Genomic DNA, 15,552 nt, shown 5'->3' with positions numbered 1-15,552 from the left:
AAAGCCAATCTCGCTCCCGTGCAGAGACTACGGTGACTTCAGTTAAAAGATCCGTGCTCAGGAGGCTGCATAGTAAGTTTACTGATCATACAACCTGCAACAACAAAAATCCATGTATTGCTGCCTTTCACTCTAAGTCAGTAAGGGAAAATACACAAGATACATTCAATTTATATACTGTAAAATATTTTTAATACCAACAATTTGGATTGTTTCCATTTCTGAATAGAAGATGAAAAGAGCAGGTTATTAAAAATCTGTAAAGCTCCTTTTCCTAAACTGTCTTTTAGGAAATCCAAGTTTGATAGTTCGGAATTCAAAGGATTCTAAAAAGTTCACAGTTGACTTAATGGTTGCACTAGATATAAAAGTAGACAGTCTTGATTCCTTCTGTGTTCCACAGACAATAACATTTTCAGAGTATTTTCAGAGTACGTCTGGAATGAATACCTCTCCAACTGTAGCTAGCATTTTTAAAAAATATTCCTAAAACTCTTGTTTGTCTCAACCCTGTCAGTTCACAGCAAAGAACAGGAAGTGATATCTGATTAAATAAAATGTGTTTTCTTATATGAACTATGAAAAATATATTGCTCTCTTAAAAGTAAAACAATTGCATTGTTCTATTATTTCTGCTACTGAAGATGCATAATTAAGAAATTCTAAATCCTGGAAGGAAGAAAAAAAAAAAAGAAACACAACTTTTAAAATTGCTTACAGAATAGAAGAGGTTTCTGTAGACCCCACTGAAATCAGTAGAAGTTTTGCCTATGTTTTTCTTGTCAATACAGAAGCATTTGTCTGCACGCCTATTTCATTACTTAGATGAATATTTTATGTTTTCACTTAGTAAACTCTTCTGCTCTCTTAGAGGTGCTCTTCTAAAAATTCCGAAGGAGACTCAAGAAGGTAAACTGATCCAAATTATTCTGAAGGAAAACAACATAGTCAAAATAATGTCTAACATAAAACTATCACTGAGTGGATAATCTTTCCTGGGATTATAAATATTCATTTTATTTCAAAAAAGTTACTGCTTTGTTACAGAAATTTTTAGATCTCCATTAGCTACTTCTTGTGTATGACTCCTCAGTTCCTTTCTTTAGCTAGGAAACATGTCTTCATGTGTGAACGAACACATCCTATTCCCAAACATGTTGGCATTTTTAATGACATCAATGGACAAGAACTAGAACAGGAAATCTTATGCATGGTTCATGCTGTATAAATGGTAAGCTATCAGAAGGAACTTCCCTGATGATTTGGGAAGAACAAAGAGAGATCTATTTTTAAAATTCAAAGGGAAAAATCCAAGAAAACAAAGAAAATGCAAGATGTACTTGATAGTCTCTCATTATCCTCTCTGTAATTGGGCTGTTGCTTTTGGCTGCAGACATCCAGTTCACAGACTATTTTCCATTTCCTTTGTTTTCATTACAAGAACAAGCTGGTTAAAGAAACCCCACTTGGTAATTTTAAACTAACCTTTCAGCATCATCCCTTAGGAATTTAAACCTTTACCACCATTCCTTACTTTGTCTTCTCAGTGCCTTCCCCCGTTAAACCCCGTGAAAAGCACTTTAAGAAAAGGCAGGTGTAAGATGTGTAAATACTCATCTTTAAGAAATCTTTAAGAAAATTGAATAGGAAACAAATTCTTGTAGTTCTCCACTGCCATTTGCTGTAACGCAGTGGCCCCAAACATCTGTTCTCAAATTTCAATTTACTTCATCTACCAGGTGTTCCACATTGTTAATAATGGCAACTCACAAATTTACAATAGTCACATACGGCAGTTACATAAATACAATTATGTCAATCAAGTTCACCGCATCTTTCTCAACCAGACTACACATGACATGTTTCTTCTTTTCCTCTTACCATACTAAAAGGATGAAGACTACTACATTTCTGTAAAGAGAATCCCTGGACAACATTCTGGTATTGAAGTCAGAGAGGTCACTGAAGTGCATTTGAGCAATGTCCAACAGTTAACTCAACCAGGAAGCAGATGTGATGTTTTTCACTTCACACATAACAGAACTGGTGCAAAAAACCCACTTTAAACTAGTTACTTTAAACCTTTTGGTCCAAATACATAAAATAAGCAGTATGTACAGCATTTTACTCCTTTTGTAAATGCAATGCTTTAAAACACATTATAAAGCACCTTAGTAAAAATATTCTACAGGTAAAAGTATCGAAGTAGTAGGAAAACCCTAACCATACCACAGCTCACTAATGGAGTCATAATATGGATTCACCAATACCTCAGTTTACAATTATTACAAAGAATCCATGGAGAAACTTAATACTGAATTTACGATTTTTATACCACTGTGTAAGGATCAACTAGAACTGCAGACAATACCAACTTTCTTTGTAGTTTTCCCAACCTCAGCCAGTGGTGGTGGGGATAAAAAACAAAACAAAAACCCCACTGCTCTGATTCTTTAACTTTTTACAATATTAACGTGGAAATGATGTTTTAATACTAATGATAAGTTGTAATTTTTTTAATAAAACCACATATATAAATAAGGGCAATTTCAGCAGCAGCAGCATTTCTCAGCAGAACATGATTAACCATCCCAATTAGTATCATGTGACATGATTCACAAAAACAAAGCACAGATGTCAACCAGTTATTAACACTACTCATTTTGTATACAACCAAAATTTCCATGTTGAAAGCTGGGAAAAATGATTTCCTCTTCACAGAAGTATAAATGAAAATAAATTGCTCTGAAAATTAAGAGGAGCATCAACAGAAGCACTTTTTGTTTGTTTATATTTTCAACTAGAACTGCTGTGTATTAATTGCTCCGAATTAAAGTGTAGATTTCTTCAGGTAATGGATATTAACTCCCACTGAAAGTATTAGATAAAAGAAATGAAGCCTTTGCTTCTGGATTACCAACATAATAAGCCAGTATCCAACGCCCTGGAGGTGATCCACAGCCCACTTTTCTCAGATCTATAAGGAAACGTCTTGGAGGTCTACAAGCAATATAGTTTCCATGGCTGAGGACTAAGATGACGATGTGACCAAAGATTTAGGTCCATAAATCTAACAGTATAGTGTTCTTAGTTTGACTTAGGGTAAATCTTTTCATAGAAAAAGTTTTGAGCCAGAATATATAATTCTCCATCTTTTTCCCGAACTGCATGTGCTCTGACAAACTGAAATTGCTCCAGTGCAAATTCATAGAACTCATTCTCCATTTTCCAGATTTCAGACTGTTGTAGCTTGGCAATAGTTTCTTTTGTGGGAAGTTTTTTCTCAGTCGTTTTCCTAAGATGAGACTTCTTTCCTAAATGCAAAATGAAAGCAGTAACTTCACTTTAAAGTTCACGTGATTAAAAAGTGTTTACAGTCCTTTTATTTACAGAGTTTTATACTCTCAGCATGTTGATAAACTGCATTAGAAGTGACAGAATTTAATCCAGAATTTATTAACATAACATGCAGGGTTGGAAAATTGCAGTCTCTCTCACTAAATGTTAATGAATTTTGCATCAGTTCTTTCAATTCTTTCTCCTTACTCTAATAAACCCAGGGAATGAACACTTCATTTAAGGAACACGATTACTGTACATAATGTACTTGGAGCAAGATTGGTCTTTCAAAATTAATTATTTAGATGTTAATCTGGTATCACATGTCAAGAATTTTACAAACTGCAGAGAAAGAGACTTCTTTCATGAGACAAAGATGACCAAAATGATGATAGCGTTTTCCCTAAGTAGTGCTATCTGTTGCTTTGTAACAAACTTAATGCTACACATCTAGGCTCTGTACCTCGGACCCTTTTCTCCCTCTATTTGCAGACAGAAGCCCTGCTAAGATGGACCTTTTCTTCATCATAAGTTGCATGGCCAGCTCCTAGAAACTATTAGCTACATAACAAATGTCTTATTGCAATCCCAGGAAGATAAACATGTACCCAGGCCCAGGCCTTTGTATCCCTTGGACCTTTCTGCACAGCCCACCAGGTTGCATCAGTCACAGTTAATTTCAGCAGGGCTTCTGAGGAAATGGAAATCTGCCACTACCAGCCATTTTACAAAACTGAAGCCCCTACAAGACCTTTCAAAACTGTTCTGATAAACACACGTCACAATTTTTTACGTGCGGTATACCTACACAACTGCCTTCACCCCAACCTTAAATATTTACAATTTGCGTAAGGCAGGGAGATAGTTGGGCTGCCCCCAAAAACTTGTACTGAAAGCCTTTTTAGGAGTTTGTCTCTTCTGTAGGAACATCATCCAAATGAGAGGCAAACCTGGCAGAGACTCAAAAGTATTCATCTCTGTCTAAAGAATTAACATTAAAAAAAAAGTGATAAGAGGATGAAAAATCCATGGAAATCAACCATTGAAATACCTGTCCGGTACAGTTCTGTAGCACCCCTGAAGAACCGGGGCAAAGCTGCCTCCAATAACATGATAAAGTCTTCAAGCTCTTCAGTAACTCCCACTAGGAAGTATTCATTAATCAGATTGTATTTGGCTTGTTCCAAAGCCCATCTGCTTCCCACATTCCTAAAATGACAGAGAACAATTACAGCAAGTTCTGATGTCAGCCAACAATCCTTGGTCCCTAGATAGAGATTACTTCATAACAGGACATTTGTATAGGAAAGGCAAGACTCATTTCAAGTTATAACCATTCCTAACTTCATTTCCCTTTCCTCTCATCTGTGTTCTTATCTAAAAATTTGACTCCTCTGTAGTTATTTTGACTAACAACTCATCTCCAAAAAACCCCATGTGTGTATATGGTTACTGTCTCCGTTAATGCAATTTTTGGAAGATTTACATTTTCTCAATGTCAATACTCAGTCTCCACTTTCACATTAGATACCAGAAATGGTTCTGGTAAGAACACACCTTCCCTTTTGCATCCTACAAGCATAATTCTGAACTAGAAAGTCATTGCACTTAATGGGAGGACTTCCCTACTGAACTACAGACAGAAATTAAACTGACATTTTTTCCTCCTTTTCACAGCTCTAGACAGGGTGAAAAGATAGGTTCAGAGTTCGTTCTTTGCTTCTCCACCTGGCCCAGGTGTGGATAGGTCTGACCAACAGCCACTGAAAGAGGAGCTCCCAAGTGGCCATTTACTTTGCTTATGTTATTCACTCAGAATCCTTCAAATCATCTATGTCCTTCTTTTTTTGTTTTTTTAGTTTGCTAAAGAGTTTTTTTAAAGTCTGTGCCATTGTTGTAAAACATGCTGCATTGACAGATGAACACTATTTGCTTTTGTTTTGGTTTCTACTAAGTAGCATTGACTACTGCATGTCTGGGGTAAAGGTTCAAGAAAAATTTATCCTGATCTCAATTATTTTATTCTCCCCAGAAACTCTAGGAGCTTGAACAAAATATCTCCATTCAGAAAGACAGATATTGTAGCCTGACATAAGAGAAAAACGTCAAGACTCCAAATCTACAAAAATTATTTTTAAAATTGAAAACATCTGTTTTCCCTCATAGCACTGCTAATACACTATCCTAACATATTGCTTGTTTAAAGAACTCAAGGCTGTTTCACTAAAATGCATCTTCAAAAGATAAGTACCTGCTGCTTCACTCTGTCCAGTCCCTCACATTTTCCCCAACTGTGCTACATATTTGTATTGGGTTTGCATGGCAAGGTTTTGGTAGGGGGGGGGGGCTATAGGGGTGACTTCTGTGAGAAGCTGCTAGAAGCTTCCCCTGTGTCCGATAGAGCCAATGCTAGCTGGCTCCAAGACGGACCTGCTGCTGGCCAAGGCCGAGCCCATCAGCGACGGTGGTAGCAACTCTGGGATAACATAGTTAAGAAGGGGGGAAAAAAAAAAAATACAAACAAAGCCCAAAACAACCCCAAAACACCAGGACACAAACTGCAGCTGGAGCGAGGAGCGAGAACATGTGAGAGGAACAACTCTGCAGACCCCAAGGTCAGTGCAGAAGGAGGGCAGGAGGTGCTCCAGGCACCAAAGCAGAGATTCCCCGGCACCCCTGGTGCAGCCCATGGCGAGGCAGCTGTGCCCTGCACCCATGGAGGCCCACAGGGGAGCAGAGATCCACCTGCAGCCGGGGAGGAGCCCACGCCAGAGCAGGGGGATGTGCCCCAAGGAGGCTGTGACCCCGTGGGAAGCCCACGCTGGAGCAGGCTCCTGGCAGGACCTGCAGACCCATGGAGAGAGGAGCCCAGGCTGGAGCAGGTTTGCTGGCAGGGCTGGGGACCCCACAGGGGACCCACACTGGAGCAGGCTGCTCCTGAAGGGCTGCATCCCGTGGGAGGGACCCACGCTGGGGCAGTTGGTGAAGAACTGCAGCCTGTGGGAAGGAGCCACGTTGGAGAAGTTCATGGAGGACTGTCTGCCGTGGGAAGGACCCCATGCTGGAGCAGGGGAAGAGTGTGAGGAGTCCTCCCATGGAGAGGAAGGAGCAGCAGAGACAACATGTGAGGAACTGACCCCAACCCCCATTCCCCGTCCCCCTGCACTGCTCAGGGGGAGGAGGTAGAGAAATCGGGAGTGAAGTTGAGCCTGGGAAGAAGGGAGGGGTGGCGGGAAGGTGTTTTAAGATTTGGTTTTATTTCTCATTACCCTACACATGTTCTCACTCCTCTCTCCTACTCAGTTTTGATTGGTAATAAATTAAACTGATTTTCCCCAAGTCAAGTCTGTTTTGCCCGTGACTGTAATTGGTGAGTGATCTCCCTGTCCTTATCTCACCCCACGAGCTTTTCGTTATATTTTCTCTCCCCTGTCCAGTTGAGGAGTGATAGAGCAGCTTTGGTGGGCACTTGGCATCCAGCCAGGGTCAACCCACCACAACATTCAAATTTGTTAAGTTTAGATTTCAGCGCTGATATACTTGACTAACAACTTAAGCTACATTTATCTCCCTACCAGCATTCGGAGCTGTGGCCACAGAAGAACGGAATTTGAAGCCAAAGTTTCTCTGGAGCACAGTCTGAACCTCCAGCTGCCACACATTCATCAAAGGTCTGGAACAAAGACAAAATTGAGCTGAGCTGTAAAATCTAGTGTGTGTATCAACCAACCTGGTTAGTTGCTAAATGTAGTGTGGACAGAAAAACACAACATATGATGTGAAAGAAAAAAGGGATTTTTTCAAGTCTTGCTTTCACAGTCTTATTAGGAGGACTTATTTGTCTCAAAATAGTATTTGGACAGTCTTTTATTATTACAACTAATGAACAATTTGATCTTACCTGATATATTTGATATACCTTTGATATAACCTTGAAAAAGGCTAGATGTCAAAACAAGCAAAACCAGTCAGTAACTGTTGGTATTATTTTTACAAAAGAAGTCACTAAAGATACAGCGTCAAATGCCATCAGTATTCGTGTGATGCTGGAACAGCTGCATCTTTATACCGTAGAACATGGTGGATTTTGTGGGTTTTACATTTTAAATATTATGACAAATAACTGCCATTTCAGAGGCCAATTTGGTTTTGGCAATCAGAAGAAGTAAAAGCAAGTTGTTCAGCAATAACAGAATATTCCATACAACATCGCTCTGCATGGACAGACAGCTGTAACGACAGAGTTTCAACTGCAGTAACACAGTTACAGTAAGAACTCCACTAGCATTGGAAAGAATTTGTAAATATTTTACCCAGTCACCATAAAGTAAGCATTTATGATATTTCTAATCGAAATATAAACCATGTATCTAGGATAGATTTTTTTTTAAAATTATTTAATAACAAATAAGTGATCACATAGACAACTTTTTAGACTGTTTCTTCTGTAAAATGACAAGTTTCTGTTCAAAACAGCTATGTAAAAATACATTTGCTTAACTATTTGGTGTTAGGACAACATCCTTTGCTTCTGTTGTGAGGTGAAGTTCCTGAGATAATCTGAAAAACTTACTGATATCAGGCCAAAGCAGGGATTAACCTGTGGTGTCTTGGTCCACACTGCACTTTGAGTTTAGAATAGCTCGTGCATGTCACATATCACAGATAAAAATGCAGCTTAACTAGGAAAACAAGATACTGGTATGCTTTCTCTAGCACAATTCTCTAACGAAATTCTGCACTGATCTATCATGAGTACTTCACAACACCAACATTACCTAAAAACTAAATTGTTTAAATGCACCTCCTGACTTATGAATGTACATACTAAATATGAACTGGCATCTGACAAAAGAAAGACTTCTTTGCTTATACCTGCAGATTATTTTATAGCTGGTACGCAAAAGCTAGCAATTTTCTAAGTGAGATGAAATAGGACAGGCCTCCTTCACCACTTCCTCTTATATACTTACCCTGACTACTCCATCCAGAGATTTTATTGTAAGAAACACTTGTCTTTACAGACTGTGTTCTTGGAGCCAAGCTATCTATAACTTTGGAAGCACAGGAATATAGAAAGAAAATGAATGAAGAACTCTTCCGTACAAATGCTGTGGTATGAACTGGGAGGGGGCGAGGGTGTAAAGTACGTTGAGATTTCTTTCCACTTAATAAAGGAACAATTGACTTCCATTAGAAAGATTGCATTTTTGACCTTCCCTACTTTTCATTTGAAGAGCTCTTAGTGAATCTACTGTAACACACATTAGAATAGATATCAGTGTTATAGACACTGCAATTGGGTCAATCCATTGTTGAGCTTACTGAATTTACTATCTAATGTATGTAAAACAGACACCATCTATATACATACAGTTTTCTTGGAAACACCACGGAAGAATAGTATTATCTGATTTAAATGAAAGAAATCCTAAAACTTGGCATAGCAAAACAATTTAACCTCAAATGAACTAGAGGTGCTTACAGGACAAGTTAAATCTGAACGGCAATAACTAAATCTCAGACCTAAATAAAGTAGTATGATAGCAACAAAATGAGAAAAAAGCATCTTTAATAGAAAAACATAAAATTATTAATGCAAAGCATTATGAACATTATAAACAGGAATGCATTTCAACTTCTTCCAGCAAACCAGAGCTTACAGTGCAGTCCACCAAGCAGTAGCATTAGGGATTTTGGCTTAATGTTCCCAGCGACTACCTAACAAGGCTGTTTGGATTATATTTCAAAACTAAAACAACGCTGTTAATACTTGTTAAAAAGAGTGAAATTTAAGTCCTATAAACAGCTTGGACTTGGTGGCATGCTCAGCTTTCCAACTCATTGATCCCCATCAGGAAGGAATTCCACTGGCCAAATCATGCTCCTCATGAAAAGGAACAGAGTAGGTTACAAAATATGAGATCCTATCTCTCTTTTTAAAAATGCCTTTATGATACCATATCACCAAATCATCTCTGTAGCCAGTTCTCTGAAGATACATTTTTTAAAGCTTAATTTCAATTTGTTCTGCTTGAAGCTTTCCTCTACCTATGCTGCAGCATGTCTGGATAAACTGAAATGCAGTAGCAGAAGATGGCGCCAAACCCTAAATAACAGAGGAGCAGTTAGTTATCAGCTGGAAAGAAAAGAGGAACAGTCTGCTCCCAGTATCTAAAAAACATTATTTGGATGGGGGGGAACACACAAAATGATTATTCACATTTATTAGTTTTATGGTGTTTATACACCAAGCTGTATTCAGTGTGATTTTTGCTTAGTTATTTTTTCAGTGTCTCTTGGTATTCACACAGTGCTACACTAAATTGTCAACGTTACAGAAAAATTTCATCAGTTTAAGAAAATACTGCCACTGAAATTTTAAAAAGCATTTGGCTCCGTAAAGTACAAAAACCCCTTACGTTTTACAAAAGCTTCCACACTGTTCTAATTATATTCATATACTTAATACCCTACTTTTCTTCCTGATTTAAGAAAAGTCCAAAGCAACATGCTCCAACAAATGGCTTACTGCAAACCATGACAGTGGATGTATAAATTCTTTCTGGAATAAATATATTATGGAGCCTAAATGATCTTGCCTTTCTGAAACTGTATTAGCAATCAAGGTTTGAATATGCCAACCTGAACTACTCCTATAGCCACCTAAGACAGATGGAGGAAGTATAGAAACGTATGATTCATACTCCACAGTTTTCAAGCAGATTCTTTTTACAATTCCATTGCAATATTTACATTAAAAAAAAAATTAGGCTTGCTAATAATAAAAAATAAACAAAGCCAAAGCATCAGCAGTTTTACAGCTTTTAGTTAAAAAAAAAAAAAAATTATCTCTCAGTCTTCAACAAGAAGAGATACAGATTTCTGACACAGGAGCATAAGCTTAACTTGATACTTACAATTCTGGACACCTGAAAACATTTTAAAATTTTATTTAATTTTTTTAACAAATTGCAACATCAAGTGAATTTATAAAGTTACGAAGAACATACTTAATGTTACACTCTGGTCCAGTACAGACACGAAGGGCAGAATGTAACTTACAAAGCCACAGTCATCACCAAGGCTGATACAAGAACTATTCAGCTTTTATCAGGACATTTTTAAAAATTGTCTTCTCATTAACTTTAGTAAGAACAACATACATAATAAAGTGTACTTTACCTTTTTATCCCCCTGCTTTCGCCTCCGTAGCCCTGGTCTGTAGTCATCTCCAAAGCGCAGAAAGTAATAATAAGAAACTAGTCGTTCTATAGGATCTCTTATGACATTTATGTAAATTGGTTTCTTTTTAACACCAAATCTAAAGTAAAAGAAGAAAAAAATGTCTTTTAAAGGCCAAATCAAAGCTTCTCATCTAATACTTACAGGGCTGTCTCGACACAACTGAAATCTATAGACAGAGAAGATGATGGCAAGAGGAAGATTAATGATCACTTCCTCTCATCCTCATATCCAGTCCATCACATGGATGTGAAAGTCAGTTCAATTTCAGTTTTCCTAGGACTGTGATTTGAGGTTTTTGTATTAGAGAAACAAACAAATCTGAAATATTCTCATACAATAGATACTAAAAATGCTTATGCAACCATCCCAACTCTAGAAATGCCTGAATTAGTTTAGCACCCACGTATGTGTTTATAGTAAGTGCAAGGAGGTTTGATGTTGAGCTCCTGCCCTCCTGAACTGTGCTATGCGATGCTGCAAGTGTTTTCCTGGCAGGTCTCCAGCTGTCAGAGACATGAACTCTACCAGAAGGAAGACAGAGCTCAGAGGCCATCCATTACCTGGGCTGAATCTATATGGCTATGCTTATTAAATATAAGTGTAAGGTAGTATCTGTAACCATACTAACTTCTCTATCTAAAGATATAAAATTTTTCCTTAGACATTTACCCTAAGCAAATTTTGATTTACTGTGGCACAAACAGGAAGCTTGATGAAATGAGGTGGTAAGCTCACGGGACACATGAGAAAGATTTAAACCACCAAAACTGTTTTGTGCAAATGTTACCTTTCAATGATCTACGTTCAAGATAGCTTTTACAATATGTTTCTCAGTTTTACTTTCTTTTCCATTTGAGACATTACTGTGGCAAATAAATACGGTATCCAAACATTAAAGAGGTTATATCACAATGGAAATTGCAAGTGTGTCAAGTGCCCTGAAGTAAAGCTAGGAGCTGGAAAAAAGTTTCTCTGCTGTTCCCATGCAAACCGGGAGTATTCTGCATTGAGAGAGGGCCATTCAAGGCTCCTAGCTTGGCTAAAACAGAGAGTGCTCATAGTTTTAAGATGCAGTACCATTCTTGTTAAGGTGGTACTCTGTAAATTATAATACCAGATACTGCTCATACGAGGAATCTTAAGTTGAAAAGCTGAAGAACAGAAACATACAATAAGCAGCAGAAAAGAGAAGTCAGAAAAAAAACCCCAATTAAAAGGCATTACTTTGGCAAAAGACCAGCCCTACGGATACAGAAATTGTTAAAGGCTACAGAAAGAGCAACTGACTCTTCAGACGTTGCCAGCACAGTGCCAATGAATCAGATTGTAGCAGTTAAAGGCAGCATTGCTGACACCCGTCTGTATGCCAGCTCTTACTCCCTAAGTCCGCAAAATAGGAGCGTGTGAATGTTTCAACCATTTTGATGCAAAGTCCAGACGTTGAACCGCACCCTCTTTCAGGTCCACTGCAGCGCCCGAGACATGCGCGTGTGTCCCCTTCTACAGACTCTACTGCAAGTACTGTAGAAGGCTGTAACAAACCATTTTGATATAGTAGCAGCCGCAACCAATAATATGTATCTGTGGGTTAAAGGAAGGTGTCAAAACCCTTGGAAAAGTTTGTGCTGGATTGTACATTCATATGGATTTGCACATGACCTCGCAAAACTAGCTTCAGTTACGGTAACATAAGCCACTTACTATTGTAACTCTATTAATAATTATAATGATTTGGCAACTGCATTGTCAAAGAACTTTTTTTTTCCAATCATTTACCAGAGAAAATAGGGGAAAAAAGGTGGATCAGAAATTAAAAAAAAAAGAGGGAAAAAAATTAACCTTTTATTACCGTAATTTCTACATGGATGGCTTATGATAACCTGTCCTCAATACTGTAAGTCATCAACTGAATCCAGTACTTTAAGCTTCAGCACAATTTAAGAGGTACTTCTGATATTTGACAGTTGACCTAAGTCTGACGTCTGTGTATAAGCAGGCATAGACTTTTCTGAAATATTTTACACTTCTCAACTACAGGAATGTTCACTATAAGAGCATACCTCATACCTCATAGAAGTGTGGGCCTTGCCAAGCACAACCAGAGTATTCAAGATATTATTTTAATAATGAAATCCCAAAGTATGAGATAGCAAGCTGTTGTGGGGAAAAAAATAAATCCTTTAGGTGAAAGGATAGCAAACAACAAACACAAGGATAACACAGTCCTGGAGGGAAGATGCAGATGAAAGGAATCTGTGGAATTGCTTAGATGCTTTCTAGATGTAAAATAATTGTTTTAGTTTAAAAAGTTCCAGTATCTGAAAATGTTTTCAGCTTTATGAAGTGAGTAACATATAAAATAACATTCACCTTTGCTGTTCCAGAAAGCTGTTATTCAGTTCAAAGCATTTTATCTTTAAAAAGGCAGAAAGGAAGCTAATGAAATTTGATGCATTTTATTTTATTGATTGATTTGCAATTAAGACTTCTTGCCTGTTACTTTTTGTAAACGTCGAGCTTTTACTTGGTGCCATTGGTAATTTCCAGCTACCACTGTAGCTGGAATATAATTTTCTTTTATATAATATACTGTACTGGGAATCTATGAAGCTGTTACTTCCCCTTCTCATTCTTTGTAATAAAAAGCTAGAATTAAAAACCAGTGTACATAATGGAATGAATAATTAAAAGCAATGACTAAACAAAAGAAATTCTTATATACAAAAAACTCATTTCATTAAATAAGTGTTTTAATACACAGAAACAGAACATTACCAGCAGCAAGAGGTAAAAGCAGCGGTTACTATTGTTTGTGCAGTCAAATATGCTGAGATCTGAAAAATCCACTTTCAATTTTAAACCATTTTCCACATGCTGCAAGTGCAAGATGAAGCACTGCCTAGTAAGCATCTTAAGCAAAAGTGACTTGCCAGTTCAAAGGGAGATTTCACAAGGCTCAGCTACTGAGGACCACTGTTTTAGATCCAGAAGCAAAAATAAGACAAGAAAAGAAACATATGGAAGTGGGAATACAGATATGATCCTGAAACTTTGAAGTCACTGGAAGGATTTTTACCTCATTTTCTTCTAAATTAATTTTAGAAGTAGCAGGACTTAACTCCACAAGAATTACTTCAATGCTTTTTACAGCAAGTCAAATTACTATAGGCCAGAAAACTGCTTTACAGTCTAACTTTTCATATTTTCATAGAATCACAGAATGCTTTGGGTTGGAAGGGACCTTTAGGGATCATCCAGCCCAACCCCTGCAGCGAGCAGGGACAGCTCTAACCAGCCCAGGGTGCTCAGAGCCCCGTCCAGCCTGGCCTGGGATGGTGCCAGGGATGGGGCCTCCACCGCCTCTCTGGGCAACCTGTGCCAGTGCCTCACCACCCTCAGTGTGAAACATTTCTGCCTTACACCCAGTCTAAATCTCTTCTTCTTTAGTTTAAATCCATTACTCCTTGTCCTGTCACAACAGGCCTTGCTAAAAAGCTTGCCCCCACCCTCCCTGCAGGCCCCTCTCAGCACTGCCAGGCCGCACTCAGGCCTCCCCGCAGCCCCCTCCTCTCCAGGCTGAGCACCCCCAGCTCCCCCCGCCTGGCCCCGCAGCAGAGGGGCTCCAGCCCTCGGGGCAAAATTGATAAACTGTAAAGGGATACTCCGATAGAGAAGAACTGCATAACGTAAGAGGCAGGTGGTATTACTTGTTATAGGAAACATGTTTGAGAACAGGTGTGCTGGTTTTGGCTGGGGTACAGTTAATTTTCTTCATAGCAGCTAGTGTGGGGCTATGGTTTGGATTTGTGCTGGAAACAGTGATGATAACACAGGGATGTTTTTGTTACTGCTGAGCAGTGCTTACAGAGAGTCAAGGCCTTTTCTGCTCCTCACCCCACCCCAGCAGCGAGCAGGCTGGGGGGCACAAGGAGTTGGGAGGGGACACAGCTGGGACAGCTGACCCCAGCTGACCCAAGGGATATTCCACACCATACGACATCATGCTCAGCATATAGAGCTGGGGGAAGAAGAAGGAAGGGAGGGATGTTGGGAGCGATGGCGTTTGTCTTCCCAAGTAACCGTTACGCGTGATGGAGCCCTGCTCTCCTGGAGATGGCTGAACACCTGCCTGCCCATGGGGAGCAGGGAATGAATTCCTTGTTTTGCTTTGCTTGCATGTGCAGGTTTTGCTTTACCTATGAAACTGTCTTTATCTCAACCCACGAGTTTTCTCGTTTTTACCCTTCCAACTCTCTCCCCCATGGGGGGCAGGGTGAGCAAGTGGCTATGTGGAGCTTAGTTGCCAGCTACAGTTAAACCACGACAACAGGTATCTCAGACTTCCCAGAATGGGAAGCCAATTCTAAGGCTGAACTGCCAGTGTTCCAGAGAAAAACCAGGATTTTCAGTATAAAAAGCTTGTAATTCAGACAAGGAATACTAAACCTAGCATATAAACAGTTTTGAAATGAGACTTGGCTACATTTTATCATGCAAAAAGACAAGAGAAAACTGAAAATCAAACCCAAAGATTGCTCATCTTAGGAATTCAGCGTGTGAATTTTTCAAAACTGCAGCTGAAGGACTTTCATCACTAGAGGGCACTAATATCCCAGCTGGAGCCAAGCAACTTAAACTACTATGCTACTCAACAGATAAATCCAAGGGTAACATACTTTGCAAAGTCCAAATAAGATATATGTCCATGGTAAAATCCTGGTTTCATTTCCTTCCAGGAAGTCACGTTCTTCACAAATCGGACCTGTAAAAGCAGAGAGCAGAAAGTCTTTCTGTACAGCTGGAACACATTAAGCTTCCCCATACACGGTGTTTTCTGGTTTGTAAGTAAAAACTTATAATGCATTAGAAAAAAGTCTATTTTGAATATCACCAAAGAATTTGTGCCAGCTAAAATAGACTGTTCTGCAAGCATACAGATGACTCATTTTAGATCATCACAATTTA

At 38.8% G+C, this 15,552-nt stretch overlaps 1 protein-coding gene across 1 annotated transcript in view; it reads right to left on the bottom strand.

Annotated features, from left to right (window-relative positions):
* Positions 1-3,087: 3,087 nt before the first annotated feature.
* The window catches only part of HS2ST1 (heparan sulfate 2-O-sulfotransferase 1), an 83,044-nt gene continuing 70,579 nt past the window's right edge, over positions 3,088-15,552 (bottom strand). The window contains exons 3-7 of the mRNA XM_075711161.1: positions 15,264-15,349; positions 10,525-10,663; positions 6,915-7,012; positions 4,391-4,548; positions 3,088-3,314 (exon numbers count right to left, since the gene is read on the bottom strand). Coding sequence (XP_075567276.1) covers positions 3,088-3,314; positions 4,391-4,548; positions 6,915-7,012; positions 10,525-10,663; positions 15,264-15,349 — 708 coding nt within the window. The remainder of the gene's footprint in view (positions 3,315-4,390; positions 4,549-6,914; positions 7,013-10,524; positions 10,664-15,263; positions 15,350-15,552) is intronic.

The sequence above is a fragment of the Pelecanus crispus genome, chromosome 5 (genome assembly GCF_030463565.1).
Source record: "Pelecanus crispus isolate bPelCri1 chromosome 5, bPelCri1.pri, whole genome shotgun sequence".
Lineage (NCBI taxonomy): Eukaryota > Metazoa > Chordata > Aves > Pelecaniformes > Pelecanidae > Pelecanus > Pelecanus crispus.
The sequence above is the reverse complement of the archived record's forward strand: the minus strand, read 5'-3'. Positions and strand labels throughout refer to the sequence as shown.